The 17,101-nt window shown below is 43.8% G+C and overlaps 1 protein-coding gene across 2 annotated transcripts; it reads left to right on the plus strand.

The window, feature by feature from the left end:
• The first annotated feature begins 1,084 nt into the window (after window positions 1-1,084).
• Window positions 1,085-15,378, plus strand: HTATIP2 (HIV-1 Tat interactive protein 2). 2 transcript variants are annotated; one of them, XM_047877648.1, is made up of 6 exons: window positions 1,085-1,205; window positions 1,750-1,945; window positions 4,277-4,384; window positions 12,091-12,228; window positions 14,267-14,328; window positions 15,000-15,378. In XM_047877648.1, exons 2-6 carry the CDS (start codon window positions 1,751-1,753, stop codon window positions 15,223-15,225), a joined length of 729 nt encoding a protein of 242 aa, XP_047733604.1. In that variant the 5' UTR covers window positions 1,085-1,205; window position 1,750; the 3' UTR covers window positions 15,226-15,378. The 2 variants fall into 2 exon arrangements, with proteins under 2 accessions (XP_047733604.1, XP_047733603.1); XM_047877647.1 differs by lacking the exon at window positions 1,085-1,205 and adding an exon at window positions 1,248-1,408.
• Window positions 15,379-17,101: the final 1,723 nt, after the last annotated feature.

The following is a 17,101-nucleotide window of genomic DNA, read 5'->3' on the forward strand; positions in this document are numbered from 1 at the left end:
CCCTCATTCAAGGTTTTTTATTGCAAGCAAGAGAAGTAGCCCTGGCTAGCTGAAGCAGAAAACGAAATTACAGGAAGAATAGCAAACTATAAAGAACAGGCTCTGTAAACAGGCAGGAATTGAGGCAAAACACATAAAGGATCATACCATCAGCTCTCTGACAGATCAGAGGATGATGCCCTTATCCTATGGCTGGTTCGTTCAGTCGAACCCTATCTGAGGCTTCCACTGCATCTATTTTCACTCCCCCAGAAGTGAAAACCTGGATGGCAGTGTCTGATGAGCTGAGCCTAGGTCTCACCTATATATAACAATTCACAAGGAGTTGGGTGAGGGAACACATGGTTCACTTGGCTTCTAGAGGGGGAGGTGGGGTCCTGTGTCCCACTTACTTTGGAACTCCCCAAAATAGGGATAGAGTTTGAATGCTGGGCAGCCCAGAATAACCAACCTTTACAACGCAGTCTATCTCTGTTGTTCAGATTCCTACTTGTGATTCTAATTCCTGACAAGGACTTCAAGATCCAGGGCAGGCCCAATGTATTTTGTTATGTTCTAAACACCACTGATCTGGGAGAGTGAACCACGGGATCAGGTGTGGAAGATCACCCTGGCTCACAATCTGGGACCTGGGTAGGGAAACCAGTTTTACTGGTGAGCTCTGGTGAGAGAATTACACAAGAGAAATGTCTGAAAGGCAGATAGGATGGCAGGACTTGGAGATTAATCTGGACGGTGGAAAGGCCAGGAAAAAGGAGTCAATGGGGACAGCCCAAATTTCTGACTTGAGAGAGGAGGGGTGAGGATGTGAGAATGTATAGGCAAAGCAAGACCCAAGGGAGGCAAGGAGGTTTGTTTAATTTCGGTTTGGGGTGGTTGGATGGGAACGGTTAAGGTTTTGTCATGGTGAATTCGAGATAGAGATATCCAATACACGACTGAAATGACACGTTTTGGAAAGAGACCAGCGAAGGTCGCGTCTACTGGCCGAGGCCTTGGATGAGGGCGACCTTAGCCTAGGCGGCGGCACGAAGGTCGAAAAAAGGATGCAGGCGAAGGCTGACATTTAGGAAATGGACTCCAGGCTTCCCACCCAGCCGCGCTGCGCACGTGTTCGCGGCCCGCCCCGCGCCCTCCCCCCAGGCCCCGCCCCCCCGGGCGGGGCGAGGCAGCGGCTCTGCTAAATCACCGGAAGACGTAGTCGGGTAGGCGCGCGCTTCGGCCGCCGGCGACCCCCACGCGCACTTGGGAGGGGCATCCGCCGAATGGGGCGAGGGGACGCGGATCCGAGGGGAAGGGGGGATTCCCTGATTCCCGGGCCCGCGGCGCTAAGCGCGGTGGCGGCGGCACTGCTGGCCGCCTTGCTCCTGCTGTGGCTTGAGGACGCGGGGCCGGGGGCCGGCTCCAGGTAACCCCTCCGTGCAGGGGACCGAGCTAGGCCCCTGCATCCCAGTGGGCGGAGGAAGGAGGGGTTGGAACCGGAGGTACCGGTGGAGAACCAGGCCCATGGGTGCCGTGGCACCTGGGCGCATTCTCCTTAGGGCCCCTTCCGAGCAGTAGATTTACTCAGGTGCGGGGACGGCCAGGGCGCCACGCCCTGCAGGTGATTCAGCACTTTCCCCTGGGCCCAGACTGCGGAGAAAAATAGTACTGTTTTCTAGAACAAATAAACCACCATTGTTCCCCAGGATAAGCAAGGGCCATCCTTTAAACATCCCAAGACCACATCTGTCGATGTTATTTCTGTAGCATGGCTGAGACTGAGGCGCTGCCGAAGCTTCGGGAAGACTTCAGGATGCAGAATAAATCTGTCTTTATTCTGGGGGCCAGCGGGGAAACCGGCAGAGTGCTCTTAAAAGAAATCTTGGAACAGAACCTGTTTTCCAAAGTCACGCTCATTGGCCGGAGAAAGCTCACCTTCGATGAGGAAGCTTATAAAAATGTGGTGGGTATTTTAGCTGGGACTTAAAAATGTATTTGCAGCGATTCTGCGGAGTGAACATATTTTTAAGCCTAAAGGCTGAACATTGCCTGTGCAGTGGTAGAGGTGATCAGAATGTGGCCAAGAATGGTCTGTGAGAGCCCTTTCTGGAAGTTTTTGTCGCGGTTTTAAGCCCAGGTCAGCCTACCCACTCACTGTGTGACCTTGGGCAAAGCCCTTCTTTCAATCTAGACTCCTGTAAGGCCGGCCTGGATTGTAATGGGGCCTGGGGGGGACAGAGAAGAGCACATTTTCAGAGCCATTCAAGCTGGGTTCTAGAAGCAGACCTGTAACCTGGGGCAATTTTCTAAACTACTTTGCTTGTCTTGTTTACCTGTCCACTCAATGCTGATGTTAGTGAATTGCAAGCAGAGTCTATGGCAATGAAAGGTGCGGTTATTCACTTACAAGATTGCCCTCTTAACTTCCCAGGGCTGCAGCCTTGTGGATGTAAGTGGAATATTCTCTCCACTGCCACGCTTACGTGGTTAGCCAAATGATACATGCCAGATTCCCCTAAATATTTGAAGTCTGAGCTTTGCAGAGATTCCTTTCCTCATTTAAAGGGAGTTGTGAACTGTGGCAGATTAAACTATAATGTAATTCTGAGACCCCACAACTACAGAACTTGGTCCTATAGGCTTCACAGGTGGAACATTCTAGGTAACAAGTGTCTCACTGTACATGTTCTTAACCCCTGAATACCCACGGTCAGTCATTTTGCATAGAGCTTATGTCCACCAGGACTTTTCTATTTAAAATGGACATCTTTGCTCAGACTTAGGTAATAAGTACTTTTCATAGGCTGCCTTCATGGAATATGTCAAATACTCCTGGTAATTAAAAACGGAAATTGAGTTCTGTGCTTTGATAAATGAGTTCTGGTGGCACATCTTTTGGTTATGCACTTAATGCGAACATACTTTTCTTCAGCATTGCACATAGTGCCCTGAAAATCCTTTTGAAAGAGTTGTTACTAGGGAAGGAAAACTACATTTTATTTGAACTCCTGGGTGATGGGAACTTCTCAATCTTTTTTTTTTTCCCCAGTCTTTATTTATTTTGACAGAGAGGGTGCACACACAAGTTAGGGAGGGGAAAAGAGAGGAGGGCAGAGGATCCTAAGTGGGATGACAGCAGAGAGCCCTATGCGGGGCTTGAACCCACAAACCGAATCCACAAACCACAAAATCATGACCCAAGCCAAAATCTGATGCCTAACCAACTAAGCCATCCAGGCATCCCTCAATCTTTCTTTTTTAGGTTTCACAACAAATTTATGAGGTTTCATGAAGGTTCTTAAACCTGAGTGAGCATGAAAATTACTGAGGGTGCTTATTACAAGGGCATTTTCTGCTTCAGAAGTATCAGTGCAACACCTAAGAATAAGCCTTTCTATCAAACACTCACTGGCCGATTCTAAAATACGTGGTTCATGAATTGGACTGAAGGAAAGATTATCATTCACGTTTTATTGGTGGAAAAACAGGCGCATGGTAAATAACTTGGCCAAAATCATAGGCTTAGTAAGTAGCAGGCTTGAGTCGAACCTAGGTCTTTGAGGTTCCAAACACTGTTCCTTGCCCTGAAATTATACCTCACTGGTATCCCTTCTGGTGGTATAGACAGGTCTTTTATTTTTCCAGAGAGAAAATGATAATTGAACTTGACTTTAGAGATCTAGGGATCACTTATAGTCCAATTATATATACTGTGGACATCTAAGTGCATTGTTGATTTTGAATTCAGATTAATAACTTTTTAGTGGGAGAAAATGAGCTTGCAAAATTTTTAAAAAATATGATTATGCATTTTCCTTAATTGAATTTCTATTATGTTACTAAACTTGGTTTTTCTCCCGGCAAAGTATCAATTTTATAAATAGTATCTGTAACAATCCTGTGGTCATAGGTCTTAAAAACTACCCAGTACCTTATTAATTCTGTATAAAGTACTAAATGTGTCCATGCTTAATGTCTAATGCCCCAGCTTTCTGCCACTCTGCACCAGTGCCGCTCTGGCCCTTTCAGAGGTTTCTTACTAAGTAAAAGAAACACTATGTGGCATCGCAATTTCTGTACCTAGGAATCTGCCCTGCTAAATAGTCTAACATGGAAAAGATAGAAGGAGACTGGCAAGAGAAAGAGATGCCAGAGCAGAGAGCTCGCAAAATTTAATGGTAAGTGGGCAGCCTCTTCAATAATGTTCTGTAACTTATTCTTTAAATCTAGAGGGGTATTTTTCTCTGTCTTTTAATAACATCAAGTTATATACAGCTTTGTCCTTGTCGTCTAGAATCAAGAAGTGGTGGACTTTGAAAAGTTGGATGACTACGCTTCTGCCTTTCAAGGTCATGATGTTGGATTCTGTTGCCTGGGTACCACCAGAAAAAAAGCCGGGGCGGTAAGGAAGAAATAGACCCCTTTCCCTTTTGCCGGCCAGTAACGTCAAAGATTCCTTTCTTCCTCTTTTTCTTTATGTTTGTGGTGCTTAAATGTAAATAAGCTCTTATCATTTAAGATTTCATAGGCTGCCCTAGCTTTTACTATTCTTTGGATAGTACTGATAAATTCATCTTTTCTTCAAAGTAATCCTTAAGTTCAGTCCTCGTGCTGAGAGATGTCGTAAATATTTACAAGGTCTTGCCTCTTGCAAATATTGCTGTCACCACATCCCCTGATGAAGGCAAACCATTATGTCTGAGTAAAAGTAACTGGCTCATGCTGTTGGCAGTAAACTTTTTTTTTCTTTATAAATGTTTTAAACTTAAAGCGTTCTCTCTCACATGAATGATTTGCTGGAACCTATTTTCATGCCAAGCTTTAAACTTCCGATATAGGACGTCAGAACAGAGGCACGATTCAGCTAGCCTTTGGTGATGACTCAGCCTTCGGCGATGATTCAACCCCAGTGGTGATTCAGCCGTAACTGACGCAGAACTGTTCTAATCCATGTTTTATTTTCTTTTTAATGGTATTCTAAATTGCATCGGCCTCTGTCCAGAAGTCATAGTTTACTACCTAGTTAGAAGTCATTGCTTACTATGTAGATTCTGGGCAGGTGTTAATACATCTTGATATCTTGATATATACCTTGACTATAGTTTATCCCTCTGGCAGAAGATTGCTGGAGCTAAATGTATCTATTAAATATGCAGGACCACAATGCTGCTGTGGGGGCTTATCATAGATTTATACACAGGCCCACGCATCAGCACCATTAGGAGAGCGCATGACTAAGAACTCTTGGTTTATACCAGCTAAGGGGTTTAGCTCAGATGTGTTTCTCTGGGCCTGCTGGTGATCCAAATAATAATTCTATTTATGCTTTCGGTAAGGATGTATTTCCAAATTTTTGCAGTTCTGTTATGTCCACTTGGAACCCAGCTGGGTTTGAGCTCTGTGCTGGAAAGTATGGATTATAGAGAAATTGGACTTTCCCGGGAATGGGCAGATTATGTCTCCTAGAAAGGGTCATGTTCCTGCTCAGCAGCTGGTGCAGGCTTTTCTCTCCCAGGGCCAGTCACAAGCAGTGTGCCCTCTGAGAGCATTGAAGAACTTTTGTTCTAGTGCATTGCAGGTTGAACTGTCTCAAGTGCCAACCTGATTTTGGTGGTGACTCAGCAAAATAAAAAACACTGCATTAGGTATGGAGCAGTTGATATTCATGACACAAGGCAAATCTCGTTATAGGATGCTCCAGGAAAAAGTCTAAATTGTTTTGATGTATTCAAATCACGTAAAGCAGTTTTAATCAGAGGAGGAATCGGGTGTCTTCCCTATCCAGAGTATTTTTTTAGATGGAGTTGGTTCCCCTCCCCCCACCCCATCCCACCCTCAGGCTACTCGATACCTTTTGTTCTCCAAAATCGGTTTGAAGTATTGGTGGGGAAGCAAGAGAAATAACCCCTAAACCAGCTATAATATCAGAAATGAGTTGCGGTTTAAATGGTTCAAGAGGATAGTGGCAGAAAGTAAGTTGACGTTTCCTCCAGAAAGTCTTTTTTTTTTTCTAATTTGAAACTAATTTAGATTGGATGCAATATAAAGTTTGGGGGTTGTGACAACTTTAGGTAATTTAAAAGAGGTGACAGTTCACAAGCGGCTGGGTAATAATAGTTGTCTGAAGGGGGATTGTGGATTTCCAAGCTCACCCTACTCCAAATTATGAGTTGGCAGCCCTCTCTATAGAAAAAGAGCTCATCAGGTGAATACTGTAAAGCCAATGCAAGCCTAGTGTCATTCTGTAGCTGTTTGGTAACTGGAACACCCCACATTTTTCCTCGGCAATATGACTTTCCATCAGAGAAACTCCAAGAAACTCATGGTTTCTGTCTCATTCATTGTTGACACTCTGAGTAGCCATCTTACCTCCTTATGATCTTCAGTGTCTGAATTTGCTGTGGCTCTCGTAACAAGGTGCCATAACCAGGGTGGCATAAACAACAGAAATGTAGTGTCTCACAGCTCTGGAGGCTAGAAGTCTGAGATCCAGGTGTTGGCAAGTTTGGTTACCCTGATGGCTGTGAGGGAGGGAACTTTTCCAGGCTTCTCTCCTTGACTCATAGATGACCGTGTTCTCTGTGTGTCTCTTCAGTTGGCGTTTTTCCTGTGTGCGTGTGTGGCTGTATCCAAATTGCTCCTTTTTACAACAATAGTCCAATTGGATTAAGAACCACCCGACCCAATATGACCTCACCTCAACTAATAATGTCAGGAACGACCTGTGTCCAAATAAGGTCGCATTCTGAGGTACTGGAGGGTACGACTTCAGCACAGGAATTTGGGGGAGAACATTCCAACCCATAAAATTCAGTCAACCCAGATTTCTCTTGAAACTGGAGCTAGGGATAGGTCTGTTAACCTCGTCAGCTGTTTGGATAACCATTTCCTTTAGTCGTGTTAGGTGCTGATCTTCTTTTTCACCTTCACAAACCCCATTTGTCTCATCGGTGCAGCGGCTTCCTTACTTGGCCCCTGCCCAGATCTGCTGGATCAGAATTTCTAAGGTTGGAAGCTTGGCAACTTATTTTTAGCAAGCTCCTTGGGAGATTGTGATGCGAGCCAGCCTTCCTCTTCTTGTTGGACCTGCTTTCAGCAGCCTGCTTTTCTAGGTGCTGTAGTCCCCAGGTGGCCTTCACCTTGCTTTAATACATAACTCGTGTGCTAGTGAAGGTTGAAATACCCTTTGAAACCCAGATCTACATTGGCCTGGGCTGTGGAGCAAAAACTCACAGATGTCACTGAGAGTAGTGCTTTCCCCTTATGTGTATTAAGGGAAGGATGCGGTTAGTGAGTTTGAGGTGGTGTAATATGGTTTCACCTCTTCATTTGTTTCCTCGCAGTCCAGGTTCTTGGATTCTGTTGAATGCACAATGCCGTTGATGTGATTCATGGAACGATTGTAACGTTTATTAGGCATCGTTAGAGTCTCTTGGCTTCTGATTCTAATGATATGTTCTTTTAATCCAGGTTGCAGACCACAGACTGTCGGTCACATCCAGCCCTCCTGTTTTTCTACAGCCCATTTAGCTAAGAATGTTTTTGTATTTTAAAATGACTAAAAAAAAAACCCAAAAGGGGAATAATATGTCATGACGTGAAAATATAAGAAATTCAGATCTCATTATCCACGAGTAAAGTTTTACTGGAACACAGCTGTTCTCATTACCTAATGTATTGTCTGTGGCTGCTGTTGTGCCCTGCTGGCAGAGCTGTGTAACTTAACATAAGCCTGCAAATCTGACAGTTTTTGCGATCTCATCCTTTATAGGAAAGGCTCTCTGACTCCTGTCGTAATCTGTACTGTTTAATTTGATGCCTGAGAGGGTGCTCGTGAAGTGATAGGGCCCCCGCTGGTTCGAGGCTCTGGATACCAAATAGCCATGGGTGTCCTGGTTAGCTCCCGTGGGCCACTGCCTCCTCGTTGGTAATGAGAAGGAGGTGACCACTGAGACCCTTGGGTCTGCAGAATTCTTTGACTTCCATCACACAGAAAGAAGAATGCCCTAACTGGAAACATTTTGTGAGAACGTAGAGATGAACTCAGGAATCTCAGTACCTGTTTGATTTTTATTTTTTTCTCCAGAGCTTTTTCTCTAACCAAGATCTTGGTTCCCGCGCGCTGTGCATCAAATACAGAGATGCCCTCCAGGACACAAACAGACGGGGTTCAGATTATGCCATTTGTTGTTTGTCAGCATCTCTGTTTTCTAGTCTAATTTTATGGGCTGGATTGCAAAGGGAGTAAAGGAGAAAGAATCTGAAGCAGGAATATGGCTAAGTGGGCCCCTTTACAGGATGATAGATCCTCCCTCCTTGGAGAAGGAGGCCCCAGATGTTGAATTGTTGTGGCAGGCTCGTGGACCATGCCAGTCAGCGCTGAAATACCTTGTTAGGACGAGTTGTATCTTAAGTCACAGTGTTCCCACTTTTGAGACATGTGTAAAGAAGATGAGAAGAAATACTTAGTAGCTTTGGATTTTAATACGATTCAAAGAGTCATTGGAGAATATGTCTCCCTGGATGTTTGTGGAGCCGGTGAAGATATGTCTGCCGAGTTGTATTACGTTGTGCTTATTCTTTTGAGCAGGTGCTGGGAAAGGAAATTTATAGCAGGAACTTATTTGATCAATTCTTTTTTCTAGCTTAAAGTAAGGCACACTGGCTATAACAGAATGGATGTAAATGCTCTCAGAAGAGATATCTTTTTCTCCTGCCATATGGTTAGGGAAACTAAACACTGTTTTTCCAAAAATTGTGTTTCTTGGATATGAAGTAGCTTGTTTTAGCTTGTTTCTCCTATTTTTTTTTTATTTGTGCAGTTAGAGAACAAGAAAGGATGTTATTAAGATTTCAAAGATAGCTTCCTCCTGTCTCTAAATGGAATCTTCCTCACTCCAGAGAAAATTAGTGTGGGTTGGTATCTCCGAGTCTGTCACCAGGATCCATGTTTAAGTTTGGTTTCTAAGTCCTTGAAAGCCGTTGACCCCTTTGCTTTTGAGTTTCATTCACAGCTAAAAGGCCATGCATCAGGGCGGGGGAAGTGAAATTCAAAATTTGTGGGCTTGGAAAAATGCGTATTTATAATCAGCTTGAGGGCTCAGAGGATTTGTGAAATCATTTTGGATTAACAGCCATTGATTGCTAATAAAACAATCTTTAGCTTTGTCCAGAGAACAGCAATGGAGAAAGGTATGGGCACCTTGTCAACAGGGCCCATTGAGCAGGGATGACGGGCTAAGCGTGGGGGTCTCTGCGGCAGCGTGGGTGCTCGTCCTGCAAGGAGTGGTTGTCAGTTGTTCGCCGGGCCGGTGAAAGGAAGGACGCCAGAGTGTGATGGCTGGGGTGGTATTGATGTGCTTTAGCGGACTAATCAGATTGAAAAAGTCCCATGGCATTTATGTCACTCTAATTTTCATCTAACAATTGGAGACGGCAGCACTCTATTAAGGAGAGGTTGATCCAGAACTAAAGCCAAATAAATTAGGGTCTCAGTTTAATCAAATTATCCCTTTACTGGCCCTGGATTAAGCGAGAGAGACAGCGTCGGTCCAGGCACTTGTGATTGGCCAGATCTTTCCTTTATTTTTACAGAAGCCGATGGAAGAGAAAGCATTTTAACAGCGACAGCTATGATAACGCTCCCAAGCAATAGTGCTAAAACAACTGAAAAGACAAAAAGGAATTTATTCCACTAGTCCACTCTGTAATTTCATTGTGAATAACGAACCTGTTATTGAAATCAGAGTTTGGGGAGTGGGGTTGAGGGGAAGAAATAGATGTGGAAGAGGAGCCGAGGGCTTTAGAATTTTTCTTTGTAGCTTTGGATTATTTTTCTTGGCACACGCTCAGCACATGTAAAATCTCAATTCGGAGACTGGCCCTGAAGGGAATCCCATCCCTCTCTCAGGATGAGCTGAGTCGTAAACTCAGTTTGCTTCATACTGGTGTAAAAGAGCAGCACCGTGAGTTGGAATGAGTGTGTAGGGGGTGTGCTGTGAGGAATGAAAATGCAAGTGTACAACACAGAAGGAGATGGTGATGACGTGTGGGGACCGAGTGAAGTTTCTGTTGTCTCGAATAAGGCAGAAACGTAGCCCTGCCCTGCAGGTAGTGGATGTAGTTGGAAATGTACTGTCAGTGATGACCAAGGACAGGAGAGGCTTTTGGGGGAGGAGTGATGTTCTAGTTCTCGATCTGGGAGCTGGTTGCAGAAGATGTTCAGTTTGTGAAAATTCATCGAGCTCTATATTCACGACATGTTCACCTTTACGATCTGTTTTTATACAAAGTTGGAAAAGTTTGCTTGGGCCTGTTGTTTTCAAACTGAAATCTCTTAGTTTCCTATTTCTGCTGTCACCAATTGCCTCAACTTTAGTGACTTAGGACCACATAAATGTATCATCTTGCAGGTCTCTAAGTTAGAAATCTGACGCAGATTTCACTGGGATAAAATCAAGGTGTCGAGTGGGCTGTGTTCCCTTCTGGAGGCTCTGGGGAGAAATCCATTTCTTTACCTTTTCCAGCTTCTAGAGGCTGCCTGCATGCCTTGCTTCACCGTCCCCTCCCTCCATCTTCAGGGCCAGCAACAGGGGACTGAGTGCTCCTCACATTTCTCTGCTTCCTTTTTCCACCTCTAAGGACTCTTGTGACTAATTGGGCCCAGTTAGATAATACAGAATAATCTTAAGGTCAGCTGATTAGCAACCTTAATTCTACCTGCAGCCTGAATTCTCCTTTGCCGTGTAACCTTACATATTCACAGGTATGGGGGTCAGGACATGGACATCTTTGAGGGGCCATTATTCTCCCCCCCCCCCCCCAGGTTATGAATTAGTCATTGTCATTAGCTGGAGGCAGTGTGAGATGAGAAGGAAGATGGATACAATGGAGACACCACTCAGAGTCAAGAATTTGCATTCCACTCTCAGCTTTCTCTCCTTAGAAGGAAGTTCACCAGACGCCGGCCCTTGTTTTCACATCTCCATGATGACGGGGTTGGACGTGATGCTTCCTGAGGTGCAAGACAAACATCTCCTTACGAAATAAAACATGTAGGATCCAAAACTACTACAGGGAAAATTTTTAGTTAAAATAAAAAAAATCACCAGGGTAGTAATATGGTCTTCAGATTTGGAACTGTCATTATAGAAAACCTCATCATAGAGTTGTGGGTGTGTATGAAGTTCAGCTTCACTAGGCTTTAGACTCCTGTCCAGCCGTGTGGAGATCGAGGATGCCAGCATCCTGGTCCTGAGAAGCTGTTACTTGATGGAATTCTGTGTTTTGGGTACCGGCATGTGACCTTCTGTTAGTTAGGCCCTGGAAGTGAGTTTCCGTTCTGTTGTTTGCACCATGCTTCCCCTTCCTCCTTTGTTGCTACTTAGTTCTTCTTTTTTTTCTCTCTAATTGGATTTGCCTTTTCTCTTCTTTTGTTGGATTGTATTCGTTCATTCAGATATTTTTAGAGTACTTCTTGTGTGCCAGGCACACACCGATGCTGAGATATGAATTAAGAAGAAAGACCCAGCCACTGCCCTCACCAGACTGAGTCTAGACCGGGGGCCCCCAAACATTCCCGATCATATATCTCTCAGTAAAACAATTTGAGGATTCACTCTTCATTAATATGTAAAGTATGATGTAAAACATATACAAAAATTGGAAATTAAATAGACTTCGTTCTGGTAGTGCCCAGATAGTGTTCTCGGCTGTGTCGTCAGACCCTGTACGTTAAACCTGACACAGACAAAACAGAGAAAAGAGAGAGAGGGTTGTAAGCTTGTAAAGTTATTAAAAGACAGAGAAATGTGTGAGTTAAAGCAGTTTCTCAGCCTGACCTTACTGTTCCTTTTGCTCCTTGCAGATTTGTTTGGTGTCTGTGTTTCCATGTCACCGTCCTTATTTTCTCATTGGCCTCGCTGCTAAAGCTGGTCCGTCTATCCTGAGGATCGTATTTGGAGTCTTTCCCAGGGTCTATGCTTGGTTGCATTTTATTTAGATCCCCATTCCCCTGCAGGCCTCCTGGCCTGCCACCCAACCTGAATAGTAATCTTTAAGATGAACTCACAGCTTTTTGGAAATAACTCCCATCCTTTTCACCCTCAGGAAGGATTTGTTCGTGTCGATCGAGATTATGTCCTCAAGTCTGCGGAGCTGGCAAAAGCTGGAGGCTGCAAACATTTTAACTTGCTGTCCTCTAAAGGAGCTGATAAGTCGAGCAATTTTTTATATCTGCAAGTTAAGGTTTGTGCACATTTCTGCCTTTCATATATTTTGGAGAACCCTGGTTAATTGGCAACACTAAATAACGTAAAATTATAAATAATACAGAAAGGCATTAAATGCACTAGATTCTTTTTTTTTTTTAAATAATGACAGGGACTGTTTTTTGCACGGGTATGTTTAATAAACAGGAGTGATTGGAAAGATAATTCCCAGTGTCTTTCCCCCTGTGGAGTATCTGGTAATTATGAAATAAGATGTAGCAGCTCTGGTCTTGAATATTAGCATGGAATCTTAGCATGAGAAGAGACTTCGAGGCAGTGATTCTTAAACTCTTCCTGAGTAGGTGATATTTTATTATTGGGTATGGCTCTTGCCCTCAAGGTTTCTTGTTTGGGGATCTCCAAGGCTAGCCCCCAGTTTGGCAAATTGCGAGAAGTTCTCACAGGCCTCAGCATATACACTTACAGCCACAGTTTATTACAGGGAAAGCAAAGGCAGTAAACAGGGAAGGATGAATGGGGTGAAGTCCAGAGGAAATAGGCACAGGCTTCCAAGAGTCCTTTCGCAGTAGAGTCGCACAGGCTTAATTTTGCCGCAGTGCGTGTTGAGAATATGAGAGAAAACTTTCTGACCCCAGGAGTTGAGAGTTTTTATGGGGTCAGTCACATTGGCACCCTGAGCCTGGAAAAAATTATAAACTTCCAGAAGGAAACCAAGTGTTCAGCATAAACCACATTGTTTGTACAAGCAGTTTAGGCGCTATAAACTACCCTACCGGTTGGGTAATGACAGGGACACTCCTGAAATCCAAGTTCCTAGACACAAGCCAAAGGTCAAGTGGGCCTTTCTAAGATAGTAGAGTCTCAGCCTGCTATCTTAACTCTTTCATGCATGCTGCAGATAGAGACAAAACATACCTTTGTAAAAACTAAGGGATTTGTCCACATAAACACTTGCATGTGAATGTTCATAGAAGCATTTTTCATAATAGCCAGAGCGTGAACAACCCAAATGCCCATCAGCTGATGAATGGATGAATAAAATGTGGTATATACAAACAAAAGAGTATTATTCAACTATAAAAAAGGCATGACACATGCTATAACATGGATGGACGTTGAAAACCTTATGAGGGGCTGGTCACAAAAGGCCACAACTTGTATGATTCCATGTATATGAAATACCCAGAATAGACAAATCTATAGAGACAGAAAGATTAGTGGTTGGATAGAGCTTGTGGGAAGGGGATGGGAGTGAATGCTGGTTGGTGTGGGGCTTTTCTGGGGGGGAAGGTGATGAAAAAATTCTAAACTTACATGGTGGTGAAGGTGGCAGAGCTCTGTAAATATAGTCAAAAACATTAATTTTACAAAAGTGTTTAAAACTACCCAAGATTATGTGATGCGTCAGGTTAGGTGCCGAGTGAATGGTATGAACAGGCCAAGAAAGAGGGGGAATTCATGCCACTGAATCCACACGGCCTTTAGACGTTCCCATGGCCTGAGCTCCTCTGGCATTTCTGTTCATAGAGATGCTGGCATGAAAATTCATAGTTTGTTTAATAAATTTAATTGAAAGCCATCATGTAGATGTAATCTCACTGTCTCTTGAAATTTGATGGGATTTATTAGGAAGACAGTAATGTAGAGGATCAGTGGGTCTTCTGACTTTACTGGAACTACCTGGAACCCAAAAAAGGTTGATGTTCATCAGCCTGCGACATTAATTCTAGACTAAGGGGAGGTTATTCATTGATGGTTGAATGCCTAACATGTTACTTACCCTCTGGATCTATTTTAAAATCAGTCACACGAGAGGCCGGGCTGACCATGCAGCCATCCTCTCATTCAGTACATCTTTTTGAACTCTCTACTGCCTATGAAGATTAAATGATCTCTTCCTTAACTTCCCAGAATCTAAAATTCTGGATAAGGATATTTATAATTATTCGACCTCCAGAAGCAGATTATCTTCAAAACCCCAAGGTATTCCCTCTTAAGCATTATGATGCATTGGTCTTCTTGATTAAATGCTAAAATTTGGTTTTTATTAACAGGGAGAAGTGGAAGCTAGGGTTGAAGAATTACAATTCGAACGTTACTCTGTGTTTAGGCCTGGGTAAGCATTCATCCTGCCCACGAGTATGCTGCTGTTCATTCTTCCCTAGAAGTTAGTTTTTCATCTGGAGATAGATTGCTTCTCTGAAGAACATACCTTTGGCTTTGGAGGAAAGGGCAGACACTTTGGTAGTGCCAGGTTCAGAGTAGTCTGGAATTTCCTGGGTAGCTTTTGCTGCCTTAAAAAAAAAAAAGTCCTCTTCATTCACCAAACAAAATATCTTTTACCCATTGGCTTAATCTGTTCAGGCTGCCATGACAGAATAACACCACAGACTGGGAGGCTTAGGCAACAGAGATATATTTTCTCACAATTCTGGAGGCTAGAAGTGCAAAATGAAGGTGCCATCAGAATTAGTGTCTGGTGAGGCCTCTCTTCCTGGTTTGTAGATGGCCTGACGTGGTCTTTCCCTTGTGTGCACATGGAGAGATCTCTGCTATCTCTCCCCCTTCTGTAAGGATACCAGTCCTATCAGATCAGGGTCTTACCCTTATGATCTGGTTTAACCTTAATTACCCTCATAAGTGCACTGTTTTCAAATACAGCCACACTGGGTGTTAGAGCTTAAACATGAATTTGGGGGAGGGCATGGGCACCATTCAGTTCATAACACCCTCTATGGTCTGAATACAATAAACCATCTCTTCCTCGGTTTTTCTTTTTCCCTTTAGAGTTCTCTTGTGTGATAGGCAAGAATCTCGTCCAGGTGAATGGTTGGTTAGGAGGTTCTTTGGCTCCTTACCAGAATCTTGGGCCAGTGGGCACTCTGTGCCGGTGGCGACTGTGGTTAGGGCAATGCTGAACAACGCAGTGAACCCAAGTGGCAAGAAGAAGGAACTGCTGGATAATAACGCCATCCATGACCTGGGAAAAGCCGATGACTCTCTCAAGCCGTGACCACGCTGGGGAAATGCTTCCCTCTGTAAAATGCAACACTCGCCACCTAATTGCTACTCTCGGTGTCTAAAAGAAGTCAGTGTGTCTTAACTGCGGTTTCACTATTCTCAGCTGCCAGATCCAATAAAAAAATTACTGTGTTCTGCATCAGCAGTGCAGAGCCTGCTTGTCCGTATATGTACGTCACCCAGGGAGCTTTTCAAAATTAGATTCACAGGCTGTGCCTCAACCTCTGAATCAGAATCTTCAGGGTGTGAGCACAGTGATCTGTTGATTTGTTTTAGCTTCCCCTGGTGGTTCTGGTGCCACTGGTGGGGAGGCCTGCTTTGAAAGGCTTGTCTGCAGTCAGAGCAGCAGTACAGACCTTTCATATTTTGCAGGGGAGTTCTGTTCCAAAATTGTCATATTTGTGTTTCTTAGTTACCCGGTGCTGACTGCTGTATTTGTGTAAAGGAACATTGTGCCTTACTACTTCTTTAGAATATGTAATAAAAGTTATTACATAACTGCGCTTGTATAATCATGGGGAAGTTAAACATAGGAAGGAAAACAAATGAACAAGTCCTGGGTGCCTCTTATATGGTTAGGAAATGTCCAAGTATTAGTGGAAATATGTAGCATTTTGGTCAGTTGGGTGGTAGAATACTGGTTAGTATTTATCAAGTGCCAGCCTTTACATATGCTATGTGTCTTGTAACACTCCAACAATCCTTATAATCCTTATAGGTTTGAGTATTATCCCCATATCTTAGATGGAGAAACTGAGCCTCACTGTGGTTAAGCACCTTGCCCCAAAGTCCGAAGCTGAAGACCTGAAGCTAGGAAATGGCAGAGCCAGGATTCTAACCCAAGTCAGCCTGACTGCATAGCTTGTATTTGTAACCGCTCTATAAAAGCCTCCAGTATCTGTGTATTTCCAGGAAGTTCCATTAATTGTGACTGGATTAGTACATGCTATGGATGAATAAAATTGAAATATGTGGTTTCTTTTATAGGGTCTAGGATCCCTGTAGTAATTAACCATAAAATGTTCACATAGCCAGTAGAAGTGTATGTCAAGGTGCACACTTGAAAAACTATGGACAAAGAAAGAAAGATGCAGAAGGAAGAGTCAAAGTCAAGAAGAGTACACTGTTAATTTCCATCCAGGAACAAAGGGTAGTGGTGAAACTTGTCTTAACTTCTGTGCTGAGGGAAACAAAGTGATTTGAGTGATTCAATTTTTACAGAGTCTAGGGGATGCCAGGTACCTTTCAAGCTTCAGTGAACACCAGAGGATAAAGGCTATCCCCTTTAATTGGGAGGGTATATCTGTAGAATGGACTGGACATTCCCATTCTCAGTCACCTAGGAAAGAGACGTATTTTAGGATGGGGTAGGGTCTTAGGATGTGGACTTCAGAAAGGAGAGGGAACATCTTGCTCCTGCCAGGCGGGGTTCCTTTGGGGCTGGACTCTGAAGAGCCTGTGGTTTGGGTGATAACAAGCGTGGGCTCCAAGAAGGGAGGCATGAAATGAGGGGACCCTATGAGGATATACTGAGGCCTGTGGGAAACCAATATTTGATAGATACTGTCCTCTAGGAGAGGAATACATTCAGAAGAGTTTAGCAATACAGGGCATCATTTTCATTCAGCAAATTTAATGAGTACCTATTAGGAGTTAAACCATGTTTATGTGCCAGAGAAATGAAAGCAAAGAGACAAGGCCCTTAGGTTCATACACCGTGCGGGGGGTAAGACAAAAAAACAAACAGGAAACAAAACAAGCAAATGGTAGGTGCTAAGAAAGAAACTAAGTGGGGGCTGCTGGAATGGCAGTGGAAACTTTTAGAAATGGTGGTTTGTATTTGTAGAGTATTCTTAGCAAAGGCCTCA

The sequence above is a fragment of the Prionailurus viverrinus genome, chromosome D1, assembly GCF_022837055.1.
Source record: "Prionailurus viverrinus isolate Anna chromosome D1, UM_Priviv_1.0, whole genome shotgun sequence".
Taxonomy (NCBI): domain Eukaryota; kingdom Metazoa; phylum Chordata; class Mammalia; order Carnivora; family Felidae; genus Prionailurus; species Prionailurus viverrinus.

Bases quoted from the DNA above. Each gene is read 5' to 3' on its own strand.
- HTATIP2 (XM_047877647.1), top strand. From the start codon at position 1,266: ATGGGGCGAGGGGACGCGGATCCGAGGGGAAGGGGGGATTCCCTGATT. The intron at 1,946-4,276 runs GTGGGTATTTTA...CTTGTCGTCTAG, and splicing joins AGGAAGCTTATAAAAATGTG to AATCAAGAAGTGGTGGACTT. The intron at 12,229-14,266 runs GTTTGTGCACAT...TTTTATTAACAG, and splicing joins TTTTATATCTGCAAGTTAAG to GGAGAAGTGGAAGCTAGGGT.